The sequence below is a fragment of the Gopherus evgoodei genome, chromosome 16 (assembly GCF_007399415.2).
Source record: "Gopherus evgoodei ecotype Sinaloan lineage chromosome 16, rGopEvg1_v1.p, whole genome shotgun sequence".
Classification (NCBI taxonomy): domain Eukaryota; kingdom Metazoa; phylum Chordata; order Testudines; family Testudinidae; genus Gopherus; species Gopherus evgoodei.
In genome coordinates, this window is record NC_044337.1 from 8,216,016 (window position 1) to 8,234,845 (window position 18,830).

The 18,830-nt window shown below is 52.4% G+C and overlaps 1 protein-coding gene across 1 annotated transcript in view; it reads right to left on the bottom strand.

The window, feature by feature from the left end:
* Positions 1 to 585: 585 nt before the first annotated feature.
* Positions 586 to 18,830, bottom strand: part of NIBAN2 (niban apoptosis regulator 2) — a 100,857-nt gene continuing 82,612 nt past the window's right edge. The window contains exons 8-14 of the mRNA XM_030535855.1: positions 12,531 to 12,693; positions 10,623 to 10,810; positions 9,528 to 9,683; positions 7,694 to 7,810; positions 6,947 to 7,054; positions 6,304 to 6,415; positions 586 to 5,091 (exon numbers count right to left, since the gene is read on the bottom strand). Of these exons, the coding sequence (XP_030391715.1) occupies positions 4,262 to 5,091; positions 6,304 to 6,415; positions 6,947 to 7,054; positions 7,694 to 7,810; positions 9,528 to 9,683; positions 10,623 to 10,810; positions 12,531 to 12,693 (1,674 nt within the window). The 3' untranslated portion in view covers positions 586 to 4,261. The remainder of the gene's footprint in view (positions 5,092 to 6,303; positions 6,416 to 6,946; positions 7,055 to 7,693; positions 7,811 to 9,527; positions 9,684 to 10,622; positions 10,811 to 12,530; positions 12,694 to 18,830) is intronic.

The window sequence follows — 18,830 nt, forward strand, 5'->3', positions numbered from 1 at the left end:
TGGTCTTTCTGTGCCTCACTTCCCTATCTGTAAAGTGGGGACACTGCCACCTCCTTCCTCCCACCCTTTGTCTTATGTATTTACATTGTATGCGCTTTGGGGCAGAGAGAGAGAGAGAGAGAGAGAGAGAGAGAGAGAGAGAGAGAGAGAGTGTGTGTGTGTGTGTGTGTGTGTGTGTGTGTGTGTGTGTGTGTGTGTGTGTGTGTGTGTGTGTGTGTGTGTGTGTGTGTGTGTGCAGCGCCTAGCGCAGCAGAGCCAGAAACTGCAACTGGATTACAAATCCACTTTGAGCTAGGCCCTAACCCCAGAGCCCAAGTTCTCTGCCACGCAGCACCTGCCTAAGCCCCAGTCTACTTTTGGATGCGCCCATGTATACACACTTACCAACGGCATAGCGGGCCCCAGACTTGACATCAAATTAAAGCCCTCCTTCTGAATTTAGAGGAACGCCGCAGCTGGCCCCAAACAATCTAGCTCCGCCCCACCCCACCCCCAACACTCCATGTGGAACATCTCCCTTTCGTTGGTGTGTCTGGAGTGATGTCACTGCTCAGTCAGGAATGAGACCGTGTCGCTAGCTTTAAATAAAGCTGGGTTTTATTTAGTCTTAGAAGCATATTTTAAACATTTGAATAACATTCTCAATAAAATATCTTGAAAGAGGCAGGTTTTGATTCCCAAGGCAAGGCACTTTGGGAGGTCCCAAGTGGTTTAGACTGGACACCACCCATTTAAAAATAGAAAAAAATGGCATCTAAAATACACATGAAAGTTGGAATGGTATCTGTAGCAGAGGACAGGATTTGAAGGCTGGGCTCCTGGTCCATATTCTGCATTGAAGGTCTAAGCAGCTCATTCATGAGACTTTACACCAGGTGTTTCAACTGTACCTCATGTTTCAAACATTACATTACCTGCATGCAGCTTGTGTGTCTGCTGAGTCTATTCCCCAGCTAGCTACATGTCCCCAGTTCCCCTTAGCGTTAATGGAAGTCTGAGACACAGGTCACCTGTGAGAGGCATGGATGTTCCATTGCATATTGGGTTATATACCACCCCAAGTATTCAGCTGAGCTCCTGGCTGGAGGTCTGGCTCAATGCAATTGTATTTGGATTGTACTCGAGATGCTGGAGACAGATCTGGAGAAACCCACTTCAGCAGCCTAGGCCATCCCCTGCGTTTGGCCAGGGAACATTTCTGCTCTCCCCACACCCTGACTTCCTGAAAAGGGCACCACGGAGAGCAGACGTCTGTCAAGTTGGGTTGTGCCCACACAGAGGAGTCATTTGACCATCTCCGCTGAAAGACCCTGGCTAACTCCATCGGAGCCTTTCTAGGAGCTTGGCCAGAGCAGGGCTGGAACTGGATTCCAGTGCGCGTTCCACCGGTCTTGCCTTTGACAGAAAAACTACAGGGCTCTCCTCTCCTTCACTCTTGGTGCAAGGACATTAGGATCCATGGAGCAGTCTCTGAGGGGCTGGCATTCCACAGCTACGCTGTTGCTTTAAGGTGACCTCATCCCAGAAGTTTAACTTGTTTGCACAAACCCCAAAGCCCAGTGGGGGCAGACAGAGCAGTGACCTCCTCTCCTCTCCTCCCACCCGGACAGGTGTTTCCAGGAGAACTTAACCCTTGCAATGCATCAAGAGCTAAATCCACCACAAGGCTCAGGCTTCACGCTGGGCACCATTAAGAGATCCCGTTGTCATGTGAAGTCTTACCAACCCCAGCAAAGTCAAATACCTTCAGGGGGTCAGGGTGGATTTAGCTGGCATCCTGGGATAGCACAGACTCAGAAAGGAACAGGGGAAATTTATTCCTAGCATGTTCTGTGTGCTGGAAAGAGCATGTAATCTCAGCAGAGCTTTTCCAGAAGAGTTGGATATAGGGGAGGGGAAGAGACATAACTAGGGACCCAGTGGGAAAATGAAAGCGAACCCCCCACACACTCCCCCTCATATTTAGAGATTTTCCTGACTGGCTGTGGGGGGAGGGGGAGGGAAGCCATGCAGACAGGTTGCATCCTTTCCCTCCGCAGGAGCAGCTGTCTCTTTCCTATCTAAGCCATACCTCCTGGGACAGGAAAAGTATCCCAGGCCAGTCCACCCTCAGTGCAATGAAATTCCCCATTGGGTTGGTGATTGCCAAGAGCTGAGCACAGTTTTATCAAGACCTCCTTTCCCCATTAAGGCACTTGTTTCTCTCACTGCTATTAGGAGGTTTTCAACAACAGCCCAGCTCACCCCAAGACACCTCCTACCCAGGAGGTACTCAGCACTCCCCAAAAGCAAGCCCAAGGAGAATAAGAGCCCTAAATACACCATCATGTGCAGGAGGGAATCGCCGACTAGCAACCAGCCAGAGTCCTACAAGGTCAGATGCTGAAGCCTCCTCCCTGCCAGCCTGCAGCCTCCTCTCCGGTGCAATGGGAGATCTCTCCCTCTGAACCATGCACCTAGATTTCTGGCCTTCTCTGGGACCTTTAATTCTCTCTCTGCAACACCAATTTCCTCTCCATTCCTGCCTGAAAAGCTTCCGAAAACACTATTTCACCTACCCTGGCCTTCCAAGGAGGTTTCCGCTCTCTCCCCTTACCTCCTCCATATTTTAAGGAAAGGGAAGGAAAATGTCCATCAACAACATTCATGTGGCCATTAGCATTTGTAAACAAACCAACTAAGCTTATCGGGGACCATCTTTGGTAGGTTCAAGGCTGCAGGGGGCTTGCAAGAAAAGGGATGAATGGTGGGGCCACCCCTCACCGGGGCTTTGGAGAAACCACATACCAGAAGCGAGGGGAGGAAAGAAAAATACGTGGCTGGTTCTAAAGCTTCAGAGATGTATCGCAATAGCCGTTTTTAACCGAACAAGGGCATCAAGCATCCACTAAAGGCTCCCAGGAGCAGAATGGCACTGGATAGCGTCAGGCATTTACAGCTCAATCTATGCATGACCAGCCATCCTTGTCATCTCTTTCCACAGCCACCAGTTCTCTCTCGCAAGCCCAGGGGTGAACTCTCCAGTTTACATCGCAGTCCTAATCTGTGTGTATAACGGGAGGAGGGATGTGGAGGAGATGGTGATGGCAGAGAGGTATTGGTGGCTCCTTCCATCCCACAACTGACCCTGCAAGCGGACAATCTTTGGAGCCATCAGGAGAACCCACAGTCAGACCAGCCCATGCGAGGAAGGCCGGAGCAACAGAGTTCAGGCACTGCCCTGAATTACCCACGCCAGCTAGTTCTATTTATTCTTCAGCGAAGCACTAATGTGGCCAGAAACTAGGGAAGCAACAGTCTCATCCTCCGTTGTTGACTGTCCTTCTTTAGGGGCCAATCAGAAAAGAGGGATTCCAGTTCGCTTGTGACTCATTTTACCCTCCCTCTGCCAGAGCGTGCGGCAAGACACGTTAAAGTCATGGCACTGGCTTGACTAGTACTTCGTAGCAGACAAGGGCCATCCCATTGGCCATTTGGCTCAGGGAAGAGGTGCATCTCTCCGGGGGGTGATGGTGTCAGCATTCGCAAAGGCGGGGGGGGGAAGCACATTCTATCTCAGCCAGGCTCTTGCACGCGGGCTCATTCGGAGGAGAAATGATGGATACCGGCAGGTGGCCTCTGACTGCAGCCGCCGTGCTTGACAAAAAAGCGTGGTGTGCAGTATTGACCTCTTTGGTTGGAATGAGAAGTATCAGACGAAAGGAAGGGCTGGATTGTTGGAAGGCGAAGGGGAATCTCTACAAAACCCACACCCCCCAGGGCATCAGGCACCCACTGGCATATGCTGTGCAGATGTCCCGGGGAGCTCCTGCCTACGGGAAACCCCAGGCATTCCCACAGTCACACTCTTGTTAGCTGAGTAATGCAGTAAAGTGTCTCTTCAACAAAGGGAAAACAGCAAAGGAAGACGGAGCAAGGTGTGCGTGTGCGGGTATCCTATACCGAGCTAGAGTCCGTGGAGGAGGGGCAATGGCTTGGCCAGCATGGCGGCTTGGTTCTGGTCAGCACACAGCTCCCCTCTAAGTGGGTGTGCAGGAGAACTTAGTAGGAGATATTACACCTCGGTGGCGCCCCCCACCCCTTTCCCTGGGATGCTTTTGTCTAAAGCCGAGTCTGCTTCAGAAACTGGGAATGTAAAGCTACCCGTGCCAGCAACTGGCCCAGCCTACGACCCCCCTGCTCCCTGGTGTCACTGATTCCAGTCCATCTTTGGCACACCGTGTACACAGCCAGCAGGGATCTCGACCGGGGGGGGGCTGACCTAGAACTGAGTCTGCACCCCCTCGCTGTTCTCGGTGGTCCCCGCGCTGGTCCCAGTGGCCCCTGCGCTGGTCCCTGTGCTGTTCCCGGTGGCCGGCTGGGCAGGCTCCACCTTCTCCGCATGGGCCTGGGTGGACACCTCTTCCCCCGTCTCCTTGTCATTGGGTTTGTGGTGGTTGATTTCAGCTCCCTCCTCAGCGAGCAACGAGGCAACTGTCAGGGCAGGCGGCTGGACTGAAGTGGCGGGCACAGCTGGCTTGTCTTCCTGTTCCTCTACCCCCGGGTTCGCTAGGCTTGGGGAGCTGGCATCATGCTGGGCGGAGTGTTCCAAGGAGCCAGGACCTTCCTCGGCCTTCTGGGCAGCTCGCTCCACCTCGCGTTCCTCAGAGCTGCCGCTCTGCTGGACTATTGTACCATTCGTCAGCGGTTCCTTTGCCTCCTCTCTTGCCGGGACCGGGGTCTCCACAGAGAACTCCTTCACCAGCATCCCCCGGATCCCCTGCACGCTGTCAGGAGAACCCGATGAAACAAGGGCAGGGCAGGCCTCCAGCTCCTCCGACCCAGGCTCTTCCTGGGAGACCTGGTGCATCAGCACCTCCGCCCCGGCCTCGTAGGGCAGGACTCCCTCATCGTCGTGGAGGACCGACACCACCTGCCTGGCTCTGCGGCGCTTCTCAGCGGATGGGTCCGAGTCCGGCTGGCTGCCGAACTCCTCTCCCCAGTCGATGGGCAGGCCTTCGCCCAGCAGATGCAGGTTGGGGTCGCTGTTGTGCATGACCATGCTGTCCCGGTACAGATTGTGCTTCCTCTGCACCGCTGCCTCCTTCACAGCTGGAAACGCAAAGACAGGGAGGTCAGGACAGGACAGGTGTCTATTTACGTGTCAGTAGCACCCACAGGCCTCATTCGAGATGGAGAACTCACCATGCTCGGCAAAACCTGGGCCCAGCCAGCCTTCCTAGGATTCAGAGCAAAGCACATGCAACGAGCCGGTAGGGAGAGAACCTTACAGTCCAATCTATACCCTGGCTTAATTCTCATGCTCACATAGTCTCCATCCATGCCTCAGCCAGGCCCTCCTTGATCGGCTAAATTCCTAGTTCTGCCCTGGCGGTGCTGGGCAGGAGGGTTCCGGAGAAGAAATCTGGCGAAGGAGGGAATGGCAGACGAGCAGGGGCACTCCATGCCGAAGGGACAACATGGAAGGACACAGGGAGGGGTTTGCAGCTGACAGATGGACCGAGCTGAGGGGAGCACGATGCAGTACGAGGATAGTGGAGGAGGGCAGAATCGCGAAGGGCCTCGGCGGGGAGGACAGGAAGCCTGAACGTGATGCGGTGGAGAAGCAGGGGCAGGTGGAGGGAATCCAAGAGGGGGTGATGCAGGCGGAGTGATAGGAGCGGAAGATGATCTAAGTCGATGCTTTTCGCATGGACGGGAAGGGCTGTGATGTGAGTGTTGGGCAGGCTGGGGAGCAGGAGTTAACGGTAATCAAGACAGCAGATGATGCAGGTGGGGGTGAGAGGCTGGGCTGTCTGAATAGAGGGGAAAAGGACAGATCCTAGAGAAGTTACAAAGGTGGAAGCAGTGAGATTTGGACCCAGCTTAGGTGTGTGGCACAAGCAAGCAGAGTCAAAGCGGGCCGCTGGACTACGGAACGGAGACCCATGGAGGAAAGTGTTTAGGTGACGGTGCAGAGTGCACATACGCCCTCTCCACCATCACCTAGACTCTGGATCCGGAGCAGGGTGGCAAAGTGCTGCAGGAACAGATGCTCCAGGGGTTAGCTTGAGATGGCTCCCATCGCTGTAATGCCCGGAGCCTCCCCATGGCAAGTGGGTGGACACGCGCATCCAGTCCTTGGCAGCCAGCCCCCTTAGCAGCAGTGTCCCTCGGTGAGCAGAAGGGGAGTGGGAGGATTCACTCAGCGTCTCCTGCCTGTTACTGCAACAGTTACAGGCTTGCATAGGCCACTTCCCAGAATGGTGTAGGACCGAGCATGCACCCCTCCTTCCCTCCCACCCAAACCTGGGCAGCCCTCACCCTGCATGATGTCCTTCATGACTGACTGCAGCACGACCTCCTCGTACGTGTTCTCCACTAGGATGAAGCTGTCGAAGTCCTCGAAGATCAGTTCCTGGAACTTTGGTAACTCCTGCCCGAAGGAGAAGGCAGATTTCACCTAGCTGGCAGAGATAACCCAAGACCCCCTAGCTGCCCTGGGGCTTTCCAAAGACAACGTGCCTTTGAGAGGCAGAGAGCTACCCCTTCTCACAAAACCACGGGCACCACTGTTGAGCCAGGGACGCCACTGTATATGGGCCACCTAGCCAGAGGGGTTATACGCCAAGTTGAGATTAAACATAGACCCAGAGGGGTGAGGAATTTCAAGATCAGGATGTTACAAAGAGAGATTAAGTCTTTGTACATGCACTGGGCCCAATTTTTCACATGCACCAAGGCCATTTTACACCCCTGGCAATGTCAAGCAACACTGGCGCCCTAATACGTCCAGAGTGATGTAAAGGGGCCTTGGTGTAATGAGAATCAGACCCATACTCCACGGTTGTGGGCAAGGAGCGGGGTGGGGTGATGGTGGGGGGCTTCATACACCGAGGTTGATGACTCAGCCGGGTTTTTGACACGTGCCACCAAGCCATGCCCACGGGGCTGCTCAGGCTCTTACCGCCTTGCAGGTTGGCGCCAGCTTCTTGAGCAGAAAGGGGATGGTGATCTGGAGCAGGGCTTCCCTGAAGAACTTCTTGCGCACGGTGCTGCTGTCGTAGTCGAATTTCTGCGGGACGAGGGGCGCACCGGGGGAGAGGTTAACAAACCTTTGGCATCTCGCAGGGGAGGAGATTACATAGGAGCGGGCCGTTCAGAGGAAGAGGAAAAGGTGCAGCTTTCCTGCCATTTTTTTTTTAACAATCCCTTCGACAGGAACCAATTTACACAAGGGGATTTACTGAAGTGTTTTCAGTATCCAACACCAGCCCCTTCCCTGGGCTCAGGAGGCAGCGTGGTCTAGGGGACAGGTCACTGGACAAATTCTGATGACTTGGGCTCTATTCCTGGCTCTGATCTGCTGTGGGGCAAGTCACTTCACCTCCCTGTGCCCGATCTCCACTGGGTTCTAGGAACAACTGTGATACCTTTTGATACTCGGACCATTTAAAGTGACAAATGCCGAGCACTGTTCTACACAATGCACTCACTCCTACCCTTACCTGCCCCATGGCAGGCACACAGCATGCCTGGGCTTCGAACAGAAGCTGTAGATGCTTTCTTTGTGGCAGAGGTTTCTCTCCTGTCTAGCATCCCGAGTCTTTATCAGTGCAGCATGGGCGAGTTAAAATGCCCAACACCTTCACGTTCCAGAGACAGCTGACCTTGCATGCTCAGGGGCACGCAGCTGCTTTGCGGGCTGCCTTACCTTGAGCACCCGTTCAAGGATCCGCTGGATTGACTTGCACAGCTCCTCCTTGCCCAGCATCTTCGCCAGCTCCTGGTGCAGGAGCGTCCCGAACGTGTGAACAGCATCGTCCATTTGCTACAATGAGAAGCATCATCAGACGGTGTCCCAAAAGGAGGCCAAAAGACCACGGCACCTTAGGCTGGCTCATGTAGGACATCCAGCAAAGCAATGATGGCAAGGGATGAGCAGAGCAGGCCCAGTAACGCACCACCACATGGAGACAGGTCACGGGCATCTCCTCTATTCCTGAACCTGCACCAGGACAGACGACAGGCCCGGTCCCCATCTGCTACCCCATCCCACTCATGCTCTGCACCCAGTCAGGATTTTGAAAGCACCAAGTTAACCTGCATAAAGATGTTTTCTTTCCCACCACTAGAGGGCACTAGCAGCACATTTCCCCAAAAAGAGCAGCAATGGTGCATGGGATATCGGTACACAAACTCCTCCTCCCTCTTAGGTGGGTCTTGTCCAGACTGGCCCCTGGATACTCCTTCGGGAGCTGCATCACAACCAGTCTCCTAAATCAGCTGTGCCAGGGTGAATGGGATGCGAGTGATGGAGGTGGGAGCATTACAGTTCTAGAACGTCTCCCAGTTTTCCACAGGTGCCAGAAAACCTGGTGGGAAGTTCCACTGGCTCATAGGCTCGTACACAGCTAATTGAGGCTGGCTTCCTTGACCCCGTACCGGAGCATATAGATTATTGCCTGTGGGAGACTCTTCAATGTAAGGGGGAAGAAGAATTAAATCAGCGTAGCCCAGGCCTGGTCACCCATCCTGCCACCAGCACGACAGCGTTGGATGTATACGAGGTCTCCCGTCCCCATGAGGTTGTTCATACGCATATGTTCCCTCCCAGTGGGACACTGAATTGTTCACAGGCACCAGCGCAGTCGCAACATGCAGGGTCAATTGTCCCCAAGAACATAGGTGGTCGTTGGGTCAGACGTGCACCAGGCCATGGGCAGTGTGGTGCTGGGGAGCAAAGCGAAGGAGGTAGGCCACTGATGGTTCTGCCACTGAGGCGTTGCCATATTCAGAGGAGAAAGGAGGAGAAAAATGAAGCCCCTGAAATAAGCTTGTCACCGTACCAGCGCTGTGACTTTCAAAGGAAGGCTCCTGGGGGGTGGGTACAGCTGGACTGAAGCCCAGCCTGTCCAATGCACAAGATCACACTCCAGTAGGGGGTGCCCATGCAGCAGGACATTGATGACCAGCCCAATGGGCAGGGCACTGGGAGAACCTGAATTCATAGCCACAGCGACCCACCTAAACTCTGACCCACAGAGCATAGGCGCCGGCTCCATGAGTGCTCCGGGGCTGGAGCACCCATTGGGAAAAATTGGTGGGTGTTCTGCACCCACCGGCAGCTCCCATCCGCCTCCGCTCCACCCCCTCCCCTGAGCACGTGCGCATGCCCGCTGTTCCTCCCAGCACTTGTGCCACAAAACAGCTGTTTCACGCAGCTGAGAGGGAGGAGGGAGAACGCAGCACGCTCGGGGAAGAGGCACGGCCAGGGCAGGGATTTGGGGAAGGGTTCCAATGGGGCAGGGAGGGGGCAGAGTTGGGGCAGGGACTTTGGGGAAGGGGTTGGAATGTGGGCGGGGCAGGGGCAGGGAAAGGGTGGAGTCAGGACAAGGCCAGGGAGGTGCGAGCACCCACTGGTGCTGGGGAAAGTTGGTGCCTATGCCACAGAGCCTGGTGGCTAGGGCCAAAGACGGCTCCCCGTGGGGCAGTGAGCATAAGGGCTGATCACCCCTTGAGTTTGGCTGTTAATATTAACACGCTACCTGTCTCATGAGGATCTCGGCCCTCTGCTTGAACACGGAGGCACTGGAGACGTCAAATCTCTGTTGAAGCCCCTCCAGTTTCAGCTGGTCCATCTTCTCATAGCAGGACTGCATCTTGACAGGGTGGAAGGCCAGCTGGGAGAGCTTTTCCATGTACTGAAGGGCAAGGAGTCACACACACAACTCACTGGCTGTACAGAGAGAGCGCCTGGCCTTCTGCCCACTCCCCACACCTGCTGAGACCTGGCATCAGACTGACACCAAGCTTCCAGGGAGCAGAGGATGCAAAGCCCAGAAATCAGAATCCTTCCTCAACTGCGCCCATTTAATCTGAGTCACAAAGACAAAAGCATTTCCAAGTGTCTGGGTCCCTGCACCGCACACAGACATGGGTGAGCCTGGTGCAGGAGGATCACCTGCTGTAGGTCTATCACAGGTCTCTACTGTTTAAATAATGGGTCTCTACTGTTACGCAGGGTGGGCAGGAGGTGTGTGAGCACCTGGGGCTGCTCTGGCTGGATCCAGAGGGACCCAGCAGGTGAAATTGGATGCCCTGGATTTTGTTAAGGCTGACTCGTCGCCCAGGGCTCAGGAGGAGAGCTGGGAATTCAGTTCCCACCTTAAGTGGATTGTTCCAGCTTCTGCCAGAACACCAAAGGAATCTATGGATCTAGTGGGACCAGGACTGGTGCTGCCCAAGGAAGCCCTGGGCCCCCTACGGTCTGCGGCTTCCAGCTTAGAGGGGAGCACAGGCCTGCCAGCTCTGATGTGAGCAGAGTAGGGGCAGGGTCACAGGGTTTATTCTCACCATTCAGCTCCAGCCTTACTCAGGACAACTGGGGGTGGAAAGTGCGCTCCCTGCTCGGCCAGGCTTCCCCTGAGCACACACAAGGCTGACACTCTGCCTCCTCCTAGATTCAGGTGTGTGTGGGGTGGGAATGAGAAGCCACACTTGAAGCTGCCCATTCACACAGCCCAGTGTCCTCCGCCCCAGCAGCCCCTGCAGCAGCTACGGAGTCCATCCCCCTGGGCCTTCCAGGCCATCCTGCTAGGCCAGCAATGGGCATTGATGCAACCTTCTCCATGGGGCCTTACCTCTCCCAGCTTCTCCATCCCGCTCTCATTGATTACGTTCATGTTCATGTCTGTGACCTCCTTGAAGAACACTTCCCGGACTTCCGCAAAACCCTGGCTTGTGGGAATCATCAGCGCCTCCAGGATGGAAGGGATATAGGGCTGCACATGGTTTCGGACACAGATCTCTGCTTTGGGCAGCACAAAGGCTGGACAAGGAAGAGACAGGCAGACAATGAGCAGGGGATGCTCCCACTCTGCCCACCTTCCTCGCTGAGCTTTGGAGCCACCTGGAAGCCTAGCATGGTGCTCCAGCTCCTAGACAACACCCTAGGGAAGGACAGGAGTTGCTCTGCTCCACCCCTTCCAGGTGGGGGCCAAAAGGATAGAGATGGAGCTAGATAAATTTATTAATGGGATGACAGAGTTGCTCACCACAGCAGGGGACTAGACTTGAAGACCCACAAGATCCCTTCCCATCTTACGTCTGATCAGCCTGCAACCACAGCCCCTCTTCTGCTATACTTGACAGAACTTGAATGACGATCTTCCAAGCATAAGTGCCAACTTCTCCTGGCACCAGTAGCTGCTTGACCCCCCTCCCTCTGACTCCACCTCTGCCAGTGCCCTCTCACCCCCGCCCCCATTCTAACCCCTTCCCCAAATCCCTGCTCTGCCTCTTCCCCGCCTCCTCCCCTGAGCGCGTCACGTTCCCGCCGCATTCCCGCTCCTCCCTCCTCCCTCCCACAGCTTGTTACTGTTTTGCGGCAGCAAGTACTGGTCGGAGAAGTGGGGATGTGACGCACTCAGGGGAGAAGGTGGCAGAGCGGTGCCGAGCTGGGGCGAGGAGCTTGGCTGCCGGTGGGTGCAGAGCACCCACCAATTTTTCCACATGGGTGCTCCAGCCCCGGAGCACCCACACAGTCGGCGCCTATGCCTCCAAGAAAAACCTGTGGGGGTGCAGAGTGTGCTACTGGCAATTCAGTAGGCGGCACTCCTGAGTCAGTACTGACCCTGTCCTTCCCCCGTATGGAGTATGGGGCCAGTGTGCTGTCAGAGATGTTGGCTTTTGTATGAGCTCCTGATATCACAGGGCATCCTACAAACACGAGCGCTCGTCTCAAAGCCCTGGTCAAATTCTAGTCTGAGGAGCTATATTCCATTGCTGTCAGCCCTGCCCCTGCCCTGCCGTGGGATGCTTCACCTCCTGCCCAGCACTGTGGTACGTTACAGATGCCACGTTCCACCTCAAGTGGCGAGAGTGTAACAGTGCAGACTTAGTTAGTAATACTTGGGATCCTTCAGGATAGAAGGAGCTATGCAGGGTGACCACCTCTGCTGGAGGGAAATAAGGGAAAACCACATGAAAAACAAGCGACACCGTTTTATCTGAAGGGACATTTTAGGGAAAACACCATTTCCCTTGGCACATCATGTATTTCCTCCTCATGCACATTTCTCCGGCCCTCCAGCACACAATGCAATTAGCATTAGCTTCAATTCCATGTTTTAAATAGGGGACGGGTGATCATCTTAGGGACAAATCAAAGACATAAGGGATGGTGCCTTCAAATAAAGCGAGGCTGGAGTTACGTGAACTACAGGATGGTTCCAGCACTTGGCCTCTTCGCCCCCGGGTCAGGTTTCTGGCTCCTAGCCTCAGGAAACCACTGCCGTTTGGAATGTCAGGATTCTGACTAACCCAGTACAATGGGCTATTGCTGGGGGTAGCCGTTTGGGCTCAGGCTCGGAAACCCAGACCCCTCATTAGGCACCAGATCCCGAGCCTGAACATCTGCACAGCTACTTCTAGTGCCACTGGTGATCCCAAATCTGCAGATCCGGGTTCCGAGACTTAGTGCCGCGGGTGAATTTATTTATTTATTTTTTGCCATGTAGACACACCCATAGGGGCAACATGTTTCCTACCTCGGATTTTGCTGGCTAAATGTTCCTTTGATGTGATGATCTGGTCCATGTCCGTGCGAATGGTGCTCTCCATTCTGGGACGCTCCAGCTCACATTTTGTCACCACCGCATCATAGTGCGCCTTTATCTGGTCATAGGCGAGCCTGTAGACAGCATCCGAGATCTAGAGGAGGAAGAGGAACAGCATCTTCAGCATCCTGATCCCAGGGAACGTCTGAGGCTGTGTTGCCATCTGACCTTGGTGAGCCCAGGACCCTTCCTGACCTCTTCCTGCAAGGCAGCCTGCCATCTCTTCGCACCCCACGTGGCTGAGTGCTCCCCAACCATGGATATGCAGGGACATCTGGCAATAAACTTTCTACAGCATGCCCAGGAATTGTGTCTGCAGCAGCCATTAGATCCCCTAACAAGGAAAGGCCTAGCTATTTGAGATCTGCCTAGCAAGTCTTGTCATAGCGCGGTGGCTGGTCAGTACATCTCAGGAGACACCGCTTCCTGATGTCAGCAAGAGCACCGGACTCCATCCAACTCTGAGTTTTGTTCACTCCCACCTACTCATTTCTCTTTTTAAAAACAGCTGACCTGAATATTTTCTCTCTCTTTTCTACTGTATGCTTGTGGTGATTTACACTGGAATCCGTGCAGACATCTGCTGTGCACCACTGCGTGTAAATGGCAGGACTCCACCGGGATCCATGCTAGCAAATCTCAGGGCAGCAGCAAAGTCTAGGACTGTAGTTCCCAAGGCTCACGTGCCTGAGGGTGCTTTATTCATACATATTTTTGTTATGACTGCACAGTGCTACTGCATGTACAAGTTATTAATTTGTGGTGCTTGGAGGAGTCTTCTGCCTGGAATTTTGTCATGCTATTATTTAGCACCTCTGGTCTTGATCACAGAATCATGGAAAGGTTGGGCTGGAAGGGACCTTGAGAGATCCTCAAGTCCAAGCCCCCTGCACTGAAGCAGGACCAAGTAAACTAAGACCATCCCTGACAGGTGTGTTCGTCCAGCCTGTTCTTAAAAGCCTCCAATAATGGGGATTCCACAACCTCTCTTGGAAGCCTCGTCCAGAGCTTAACTCTCCTTATAGGTAGAAAGATTTCTAACCTGAAATCTCCCTTGCTGCAGATTAAGCCCATTATTTCTTGTCCTACCTTCTGTGGCAATGGAGAACAAATGATCCCCGTCCTCTTTATAACAGCCCTTAACATATTTGAAGGCCTTTCTGATACAGACTAAACATGCCCGGTCTTTTTTTAAACCTTTCCTCATAGGTCAGGTTTTCTAAGCCTCTGACTATTTTTGTTGCTCTCCTCTGGACTCTCTCCAGTTTGTCCATAGCTTTCCTAAAGTGCAACCCCAGAACTGGATGCAGTACCCAGCTAAGGCCTCACCAGCATCGAGCGGGACAAATACCTCCCCTCGCACTTCCTGAAAGCCAGGTCCCTTTAAAGTGTCGAGTTATGCGCCCAAAATCAGTCACTTGAGGGCCAAAGTTTACACAAAGTGTTAGTGACAGAGGCAGGAATTTAACTCTGATCTCTTGAGTACCATTCCAATGCCTTAATGGACAAGGTCACCCTTTCTCCCTAAGGCCTGTCTCATCCTCCTGTCCCTTTCATGGGAGCAGCACAAGCCCTTCCTCACCTTGGATTATTACAATGAAATAGCAGCAAAGAGTCCTGTGGCACCTTATAGACTAACAGACGTTTTGGAGCATGAGCTTTCATGGGTGAATACCCACTTCGTCAGATGCATGTAGTGGAAATTTCCAGGGGCAGGTATATATATGCAGGCAAGCTAGAGATAATGAGGTAGTTCAATCAGGGAGGATGAGGCCCTGTTCTAGCAGTTGAGGTGTGAAAACCAAGGGAGGAGAAACTGGTTCTGTAATTGGCAAGCCATTCACAGTCTTTGTTTAATCCTGAGCTGATGGTGTCAAATTTGCAGATGAACTGAAGCTCAGCAGTTTCTCTTTGAAGTCTGGTCCTGAAGTTTTTTTGCTGCAGGATGGCCACCTTAAGGTCTGCTATAGTGTGGCCAGGGAGGTTGAAGTGCTCTCCTACAGGTTTTTGTATATTGCCATTCCTAATATCTGATTTGTGTCCATTTATCCTTTTCCGTAGCGACTGTCCAGTTTGGCCGATGTACATAGCAGAGGGGCATTGCTGGCATATGATGGCGTATATAACATTGGTGGACATGCAGGTGAATGAACCGGTGATGGTGTGGCTGATCTGGTTAGGTCCTGTGATGGTGTTGCTGGTGTAGATATGTGGGCAGAGTTGGCATCGAGGTTTGTTGCATGGATTGGTTCCTGAGCTAGAGTTACTATGGTGTGGTGTGCAGTTACTAGTTGCAGTTACTAGTTGCTAGAACAGGGCCTCATCCTCCCCGATTGAACTACCTCATTATCTGTAGCTTGCTTGCATATATATACCTGCCCCTGGAAATTTCCACTACATGCATCTGACGAAGTGGGTATTCACCCACGAAAGCTCATGCTCCAAAATGTCTGTTCGTCTATAAGGTACCACAGGACTCTTTGCTGCTTTTACAGATCCAGACTAAGACGGCTACCCCTCTGGTACTTGACACCATGCAAGGCACTGCATTTAGCTGTATGGAGTGGAAATCCATCAACCTCATGAAGAAACTTGCACAAATACAGACAGATATCATCTTCCTTTCCAAATGCAAACGGATGGACATCATACCAAATGGACTAAAGGTAAAAAATCCACTGCTATCTACATACTACACAGACCACAGTGCGAGATTATGCCATACTCTATCAAAGAAACTGAGGAACCACCTGATCAGCATCCTATACCGCAAACAGGAAAACATCAAAAAAGAGCTCTCCAACCTGGAGACTCTCATTAATAACCAAACTTCCATACAAACGGACTTCACTAAAATAAGACAGGAGATCTACATTACTCCCTTCACCTCTCTACAAAGGAAAAAGGACTGTAAGCTGTCTAAACTCCAACCTGCCTCATGGAGCCACAACCGTGGTACCCCCAACCCACCCAGCAATATCGTCAATCTATCCAACCACACACTCAGCCCAGAAGAAAAGTCTGTCCTATCTCAGGGACTCTCTTTCTGCCCTGCCACCCCCACCAACAAGATACAGTTCTGCGGCGATCTGGAAGCCTACTTCCGCCGTCTCCGACTCAAAGAATACTTTCAGGACAACACTGAACAGCGCACTGATACACAGGTACCCTCCTACCAACAGCACAAGAAGAACTACTCCCCATGGACTCCTCCTGAGGGTCGAAATGACAGTCTGGACCTCTACATTGAATGCTTCCGCCGACATGCACAGGCAGAAATTGTGGAAAAACAACATCGCTTGCCTCATAACCTAAGTCGTGCAGAACGCAATGCCATCCACAGCCTCAGAAACCACCCAGACATTATCATCAAAGATGCTGATAAAGGAGGTGCTGTTGTCATCATGAACAGGTCTGACTACCAAAAGGAGGCTACCAGACAACTCTCCAACACCAAATTCTACAGGCCACTTCCCTCAGATCCCACTGAGGAATACACTAAGAAATTGCAACATCTACTCAGGACACTCCCTACACTAACATCGGAACAAATCAACATACCCTTAGAGCCCCGACCAGGGTTATTTAATCTACTACCCAAGATCCACAAACCCAGAAATCCTGGACACCCCATCATCTTGGGCATTGGCACTCTCACTGAAGGGCTGTCTGGATATGTGGACTCTCTACTCAGACCCTATGCCACCAGCACTCCCAGCTATCTCCATGACACCGATTTCCTGAGGAAACTACAATGCATTGGTGACCTTCCAGAAAACACCATCCTAGCCACCATGGATGTAGAGGCTCTCTACACGAACATCCCACACACAGATGGAATACAAGCTGTCAGGAACAGTATCCCTGATGATGCCACAGCACAACTGGCTGCTGAGCTCTGTGCCTTTATCCTCACACACAACTATTTCAAATTTAATGACAAAATATATCTCCAGATCAGTGGCACAACTATGGGCACCCGCATGGCCCCACAATATGCCAATATTTTTATGGCCGACCTGGAACAATGCTTCCTCAGCTCTCGTCCACTCACGCCCCTTCTCTACCTAAGCTACATTGATGATATCTTCATCATCTGGACCCATGGGAAGGAGTCTCTGGAAAAATTCCACCACGATTTCAACAGCTTCCACCCCACCATCAACCTCAGCCTGGACCAATCTACACGGGAGGTCCACTTCCTAGACACCACAGTGCAAATAAGTGATGGTCACATTACCACCACCCTATACCGAAAACCTACCGACCGCTATGCCTACCTTCATGCCTCCAGCTTCCATCCTGGGCACATCACACGATCCATTGTCTACAGCCAAGCACTGAGGTACAACTGCATCTGCTCTAACCCCTCAAACAGAGACCAACACCTACAAAATCTCCACCAAGCATTCTCAAAACTACAATACCCGCATGAGGAAATAAGGAATCAGATCAACAGAGCCAGACATGTACCCAGAAGCCTCCTACTGCAAGACAAACCCAAGAAAGAAACCAACAGGACTCCACTGGCCATCACATACAGTCCCCAGCTAAAACCTCTCCAATGCATCGTCAGGGACCTACAACCCATCCTGGACAATGATCCCACACTTTCACAGGCCTTGGGTGGCAGGCCAGTCCTCGCCCACAGGCAACCTGCCAACCTGAAACATATTCTCACCTGTAACTGCACACCACACCATAGTAACCAGAGCTCAGGAACCAATCCATTCAACAAACCTCGATGCCAACTCTGCCCACATATCTACACCAGTGACACCATCACAGGACCTAACCAGATCAGCCACACCATCACCAGTTCATTCACCTGCACATCCACCAATGTTATATACGCCATCATATGCCAGCAATGCCCCTCTGCTATGTACATTGGCCAAACTGGACAGTCACTACGGAAAAGGATAAATGGACACAAATCAGATATTTGGAATGGCAATATACAAAAACCTGTAGGAGAACACTTCAGCCTCCCAGGCCACACTATAGCAGACCTTAAGGTGGCCATCCTGCAGCAAAAAAACTTCAGGACCATCTGCAAATTTGACACCATCAGCTCAGGATTAAACAAAGACTGTGAATGGCTTGCCAATTATAGAACCAGTTTCTCCTCCCTTGGTTTTCACACCTCAACTGCTAGAACAGGGCCTCATCCTCCCTGACTGAACTACCTCATTATCTCTAGCTTGCCTGCATATATATACCTGCCCCTGGAAATTTCCACTACATGCATATGACGAAGTGGGTATTCACCCACGAAAGCTCATTCTCCAAAACGTCTGTTAGTCTATAAGGTGCCACAGGACTCTTTGCTGCTTTTACAGATCCAGACTCACACGGCTACCCCTCTGATACTTGATACAGTGAAATAAGAATCCAATTTGATCCTCAGGTTTTATGCTGGAAATCTGCAATCTTCACCTTGGCCCTGGAGGACAGAGTGGTTCCCAGTCTATTTTGCTTCCCCTCTCATGCATTAGCTCAGGGTTGCAGCGTCTGAGTGGTTACGGCTAAGGGGCACTGTTTGTTTGTTTAAAGGAGGCTTCAAGTGGAATTTTGTAGAGAATGTCTCATGGAAACATTTCTATTGCTCTCAAAATTTTAGAACAAGCTTGTTTGTATAAAACCATAGGTCCAGGCCAGATTTAGCCTGTGTTGGTCTAAAAATGGTTTGCTAAATATAATTGGGACGAGCCACGCTGCTGGCTTAGCTGTGGCTGAGTGTTTGCTAGGCTGTACTTCCTTCCCCGCGGGGGTGGCCAGCACCACAAAAGCCGCATGTTCTGCACGCATCAGAAGGTAAGTGGGAGGTTGAGAAATAGGCTGTTTACACCTGTGACAGGGAGCTTGATAAAACCAGCAGAGAGGCATATGGACCGCTTGTTTCCCTGCGCCCTCGGGGAGAAGGGGATGAATCGGGGAGGTGATTCACACAAGCCAGCAGGAACCAGAGTCAAGGCACCACACCCAAGGCAAGGGGACCCATTCCGAAAGCTGTCAGAATCAAGTCCTGGATTTCCCAGCAGCCAGCACCAATCTCTGGAGTGTGTCATCCATACAGGAACATTTCAACCAGTGCATGCAAATAGGTATGATTTCACCCCATGCTGCCCTGGCCTCTTACCACCACTTCCTTCCTCCCCTCACACACACACACACACACACACACACACACACACACACACTCTCTCTCTCTCTCTCTCTCTAACCCAG